General features: G+C 41.6%; 1 protein-coding gene across 1 annotated transcript; it reads left to right on the top strand.

Moving 5' to 3' along the window:
- The first annotated feature begins 1834 nt into the window (after positions 1–1834).
- Positions 1835–4154, top strand: SCG2 (secretogranin II). Its single transcript, XM_010184512.1, has one exon. It carries the CDS (start codon positions 1835–1837, stop codon positions 3713–3715), a length of 1881 nt encoding a protein of 626 aa, XP_010182814.1. The 3' UTR covers positions 3716–4154.
- The last annotated feature ends 2120 nt before the right edge of the window (positions 4155–6274 follow it).

Here is a 6274-nt window from a genome sequence, read left to right as displayed (position 1 = left end):
GAGCAAACGCACTCTGTTCATAACCAGTCTCTCTGCTAGCAAAGAAAGTCGTCATTTCATTTCTTTGCTGCAAGTAAATTTGCTCGCCTCCCCGAGATACACATTTATGTACAGGACTAGGACCTTTTCTGTGACAGAAAATGAAGTGATGTGTTGGCTTTGTTTCAGGGCAAGGTGAGATCTGGAGGGTGTGACCTTCTGATCAGCTGTTCTGAATGAATCCTTTGTGAAATCAATGCTCGAATGTATCCAGGCTTGAGGAGTCAAAAGTGTTTGGGGAAATTGTTTACTATAGCAGCGTTAGCTTGCCCAGGCATACTGAGAGAGGAAAGGCAGCTCTCTGAACTGATACTGCTTGAGTGGTTTAGCTAAATCACATTATGTCAGAAACAAAAACTGAGCTGAAAAATCTAGACGTGAGCTGAAATGAGTATGTTCGTGCTTACTTTCTACTTCTAGCAGTGGGTAAACAGTGGTATACGTAGCTCTTTCAGTCTGTCATGACTCACCAGTGTCTCAGCAGGATGCTTTTACCAAGCAAAGAACAAAAGGGACCAAAATAGGTCAAATAATCAAAGTGGTTTCTATCTTTATAATTTCTTTCTCATTACTGCCTTTTATTTGTTACTGTAACTGAATCAGAAAAGAGTCTGATCTGTCTCCTGGCCCCAGCTCAGTGCCTGAGCATCTCCTAGGAAATGACTGACAGCAATTTTCCCCTTCACCAGGTGGAGGGTGCTCAGCTCCCCGCAAGACTGGGCTTGTGCAGCTGTGTCCTCATACACAGCAGTGCCATAATCTCCTTAATTCAGTTGGAGACATATTTTTCCCACTTCTGTTCCAGAGTTTATTGTTGGCTGGTGTAAGCTGGGCAGGCATGGGCTTCTACTGACCTATTCTAACTGAATTGAGCTCGCTTTTGCCAGTGGTCACATTTCTGCCTGTCCTGGGACCCAATTCAATTTCTGCTGAAGTGAATGGCTGAATGAAATCACCGCCCAGAGCCTACCGACTGCAGCTCATTTCTGAGATGGGTTTTAAAGGATTCAGTCAAATTATATCGTACCTTAAGGATGAATTATAGTTTGTCCTTCATTTGGTAGCTTATTGCCCATAGGAAAATCATAGAGCATTTTAACTAAAAATCGCCCGTAATACAAATAATATTTTTTTAACAAAATAGCAAAAAAGGAAGCAATAACACTAACAATAATGACTGAAATAAACTTGCAAGTCATTTTATGTGCCGTGGTCTCCACTTCATTACATTAATTTTATGGCAGTCTAGCACCATTCAGTGGTATTACCCTGGCATGAAATTAGATGCCCTATGGAGCAATCTCACAAAATACTTCTGTATGCAGTTTTAATATTATCTTCTGAGCAGCATTTAAATATGTGGGTATACTGATTTGACCATTTTAAGTCCTCATTTTGATAATCAAAATGACAGCTAGAGACCTCTATGGGCATTTGATGTGCTGTATAGGATCTGTATTTTGTACTTTGGTGCTGCCATCAGAAAATTCGTGTTCATAAAGTACATTGAGCATAGAGGTAAGACATTTCTGGCATAGGAAACCAGTAGGTTCCAGTAAACTGAGGAATCATAGGAAAGATGTAGTAAATCTCAAATTTCCACCAAAATATATGGCTTCCATGTAAGAGGTATTAGGTTTCCATAATTAATAAAAACGTGTGGTAATGACAGTATGCTTCATGTTGAGCTCCAGTTTGAAATAACGACCTCTATTTTGCAGTTTGTTAAGTCTGTCTCCATATGTTAACTGCTTTTTCTTCTTCTTCTTCTTTATTTCAAGGAAATATTTTAAATATGGCAGACACTAAACCCTTCCAGCTTGGAGCAGCCTGCGCTCTCGCCTTTTTCTCTGTCCTAATCTGTTGGGTTAACGCAGCTTCCTTCCAGCAGCATCAGCTGCTTCAGAAAGATCCAGACTATGTAATGAAAAACTTGCAAAGGTTCCCAAATCCCGATATGATCAAAGCTTTGGAATACATAGAAGATCTTCGCAAGCAAACAAACAAGGGAGAAAGCAGCCCTGACTACAACTCTTATCAAAGTGTCCCATATCTCCTGCAACAAAAAGAAAGCAAAGATCAAGTTCACCTACCAGATAATGTAAGGGATTCTTTGACTGAAGACGAGTCCCAGTGGGTTAAGGTCATGTTGGAAGCCTTGCGGCAAGCTGAGAAAGAGTCAAAAGTTGGCCCAAAGGAGAATAAACCTTATGGTCTGAGTTCAGATAACTTTCCAGCTGGAGTAACTGATGATTATGAGGCTTACAAGTGGCCTGAGAGGTGGCAGAAGTATCTCAAAATGCCACTCGGGCACCACGAAGATGGTTCGAGAGACAGTCCTTTCAAGCGTACTAACGAAATAGTGGAAGAGCAGTACACACCCCAAAGCCTCGCTACACTGGAGTCTGTGTTTCAGGAGCTGGGGAAGATGGCAGGACCTAGTAACCACAAGAAAGAAAGGCTGGATGAGGACCAGAAATTGTATGCAGATGATGAAGATGATGTGTATAAAGTGAATAACATTGCCTATGAAGATGTTGTTGGAGGAGAAGATTGGAATCCCGTGGAGGAAAAGGTGGAAAGTCAAACCCAGGAAGAGATAAAAGATAGCAAAGAGGAAATTGATAAACATGAAGAGGAGATTGATGACGAGATTAAAAGATCGGGGAAACTCAGCTTCCTTGAGGATGAAATAAGAAGAGACAATAAAGATCAAATGTCAGAGGACGTTTCAAAGCTAATGAATTATTACCTGAAGAGGCTGGTGGGCGGTGCTGGGAATAGAAAACTAAGGACTGGAGGAGAACTTGAGGAAAAAAGAGCACCTATGTTTTTGGATAAACAATTAGATCCTCAGTCTATAGCTCAGCTGATAGAAATCTCAAGGAATTTACAAATACCTCCTGAGGATTTAATAGACATGTTGAAAGCTGGAGAAAAAAAGCAGCTTCAGAGTGAAAGGTTGGGAGCAGAGCAGGAAGCAGAATTCCCAGAAGACCTCGACGAGATCACTGAAACGAATCTAGGACAGAGCGATATATTCAAAAATAATGGAAACTCTAAAAATGGGTACATGAAGCAACCTCTTAATGTTATTCCAGAAAACCTACCTGAAGACCTCAATATTGAAGATATTGTCAGTCTTCTGGGAACTGACAATTTAGCTAATCAGAATCCCTCCTACTTACTAAATCGTCTTAATCAAGAAAATGATTTGCCAAGACTGTCTTACATTCCCAGAAGATTGAAGGCACACCCGTTTCCTAAAACTGCCTGGATGAGCGATTTGGAGAGGCGACAAATGGAGCTGGAGAAACTGAACGAGAAGGATGAAGAACTGGCTGATTACTTGGCAAAGGTGTTGGCAAAATATCCTGAAGTTGTCAATATGAACCAAATGAAACGAGTCCCTGTTCCAGCTTCTGAAAGCGACCTGCAGGAAGATGACCAACTGGAGCAGGCCATCAGAGAGCACCTAAGTCAGCTGGGACCACAGGAGGCCGCGAAGTTGGCGTCACTCAGCAAAAGGCTTTCCATGGTTGGAGAACCCGACGACACGCAGAACAGGCAGTATCTGGATGAGGATATGCTAGCAAAGGTGCTAGAGTATCTAAAACAGGAGAAATCGGAGGTTGAAAGAGATCACATTAGTAAACGAGCAATGGAAAATATGTAATTATCCCCCAAACATGATTTCTCTTCAATGTATTGACTTCTATCCCAATTCAGTTGTGGTTTATTCCTGCTCTCCCACTAAACAACCTATGGTAGACTACTTACCATTGAACATATCTTTCTCAGAGCTGTTATATTGTTTATTGATATACTTATATATGTTATAAACAAACAAATTGCTTCAAGTGTTTTAAGAAACAATTTAATGAAGACAAGTAAAAATATAATATGTAAACAAATGACCTTTGCATTGTTAATAAAACCTGATAAATGAAGAGTGACAATTATAATTTGAAATTTTTAAGATTATTATTTTGTTACTGTCTGTAGTGGTTTTTGTGGAGTATCGAATAAAAAAAATAAAGCATTATATATATAGTTTTATTTACAAGGTTTTTTCTATTCAGTGTTTTACTGATGAATAAATTATTTCTGGACAAGAGACTGTGTTTCTTTGTGGCAGTACATAAAGTCAGAGTAATCTGAAGCAGAAGCATGTATTTTCACTTTTACAGACAGTGCTGTTTTATTTTACAGAGAATAAGCTGGCAGCATGTACTTTTGCTTTTCTGGGCTTTAGGAACACTGACTGGCATTACCTTTAAGGGCAGCGCCTACCTGAAAAGTTTGCTGATGTCAGCCAGGACAGTCACTGAAAAGTGAGCCCCACGTGATTAATGATGATGCATCTCTTGGCGGTGGGAGGAAGATGAGTGGTCTGTCCAGCTGGGGCAGGCTCTGTGATGAATCTCTGAAAAAATTACAACATTGAGCCTTTGCCTGTGAGCAGCAGCCACCCTGGGAAGCTTTGGTGCAGTAGATGGGAAGCTCTTGCAGACAGGTTCCTCACCACCTCCGATGACGGCAACCACAAAGAGTGAGACAGGCTCCAAGGCAAGGCAAACAGAGAACTCGCCCTGTAGGTAACATCACATTCTTGTCTGGTAAAAATACTATTTCCCATCTCATTAAATGGCTGCTACACGTGTACACAGGCATACGCAGAACCTTTCTTATTTACTGTGTTACCTGGGCACTTGAAACACCTGCTGAGCTCCTGTTGAGCCCTGCTGTGGGCGTTCTGGAAAAGCTGTGGCTCTTCTTCAGAACAAAATGTGCTTGTGTAACTCTGTGACTCATGCTTTTTCTTTCACTAGGCCAGCTCAGGCGTTATCATTTCCAGGATTATAGTTTAAAAGTGGTTTTTCCCTGTGGTATTCTTCAGCAGCTCAACTCTGCTAAGTGGGGTGGGGATGATTTTTGGCAAGGCAATGTCTAATGAAGCGAAGTGCAAAGGCTACAGAAAGAAGAATTCATCTTCAGTGTCACCGTTACCCTGAGCTAGCGCAGATGGTATTTCAGTCAGAGCTTTGCTTTGGGCCACAGCAACATTCTTCTGTTTCCTGTTACTTGGATGAGTTGAAACATTAAACACAGAATTGAGAAAGTACCAGAGTTAAATTCACTTCTGTAAAGGGGGACAAACCTGTTGTCATTGAGATGTACTTGCCTGTGACACTGCTAACTTGGAATCACAGTATCTAATACAGAACAAAACTGTGCTTTTTAAAAATATCATTTTTTTTAGCACCTTGATTCCTAATACTCTTATTCTCCTTGATCCTAATAACTGCTCCTGCAATCCCTATAGTCCAGACAATTTTCCTCCAGTCAAATCAGTAACATTTAATACTTAAATATGTAATACATAAGACTGGGAAAGCGTAATAAAAACGAGAGTATTGAGAATTAACTGAATACTTGCTGTTTTCTGTGAGCAAGTTTCAGAATGTTATATTTGCCTTCCAATGTCATATTTTAACAGGAGACTTTGTTTACTGCCCTTATTCATACACACACGGAGTAACAAAGCCTAGCTCTGTGTGTACGTATACACACGTGCGCACACACGCAGGAACAAAGTCTAGCTCCGTAGCCGACTTGCACTTTGTTTTTTCCAGGGCTGTAGTTAAATGCTTGCTTTTTTTTTTAATTTATGATGGGAGAAAAGAATTAACTCACAAATCTTTTCATCAAAAGAGAAAATGGGCAGCCAGAGAGGCTGTGTGAAGGCCTGAGACTCCCAGCTGCCACAGGCACCGTGCTGCAGGGAGGCCGCTGTTCAACGTATTTAACAAACACCGCTGCAATACCAGACCAAATAATTAAGAATATCTTCAACGTGGCTTGGACAAAGCTGTTGACAACTTGGACAACAGTGTTTTGTTTTTCCTTTAGCTGCCTTTCTTTCCTTCAATGGTGACACACAACGGTGCTTTAAAAAGGAGCTTTTCCATTTCCCCACCAGCGCTTGCGGAGCTGCAGGCTCTCAAGAGCATCGCCCTCACCCCTGCCCCTCAGGGCTGAGCAACACGTTGCTATGGCAGCCGAAAGGCAGCTGCACCTCCTCCCAGCAGAGCACCGCAGTGCTGAGGAAACGAAGATGAGCACACTTTGAAGTTCCAACCTTCACTTCTGCTTTGTCTTAAACTTGTGCCTGGATGGCCTCTGCCACAACCCAGCCAGCCCTGCCGTGGGTTTCCACACCACGAGCAGGGTT

This window comes from Mesitornis unicolor, unplaced genomic scaffold (genome assembly GCF_000695765.1).
Source record: "Mesitornis unicolor isolate BGI_N332 unplaced genomic scaffold, ASM69576v1 scaffold3245, whole genome shotgun sequence".
Classification (NCBI taxonomy): domain Eukaryota; kingdom Metazoa; phylum Chordata; class Aves; order Mesitornithiformes; family Mesitornithidae; genus Mesitornis; species Mesitornis unicolor.
This window is presented reverse-complemented; position numbering and strand designations above follow the sequence as displayed.

What these genes read in the sequence shown, in the direction of transcription:
- SCG2 (XM_010184512.1), top strand. Translation starts at nt 1,835, where the DNA reads ATGGCAGACACTAAACCCTTCCAGCTTGGAGCAGCCTGCGCTCTCGCC.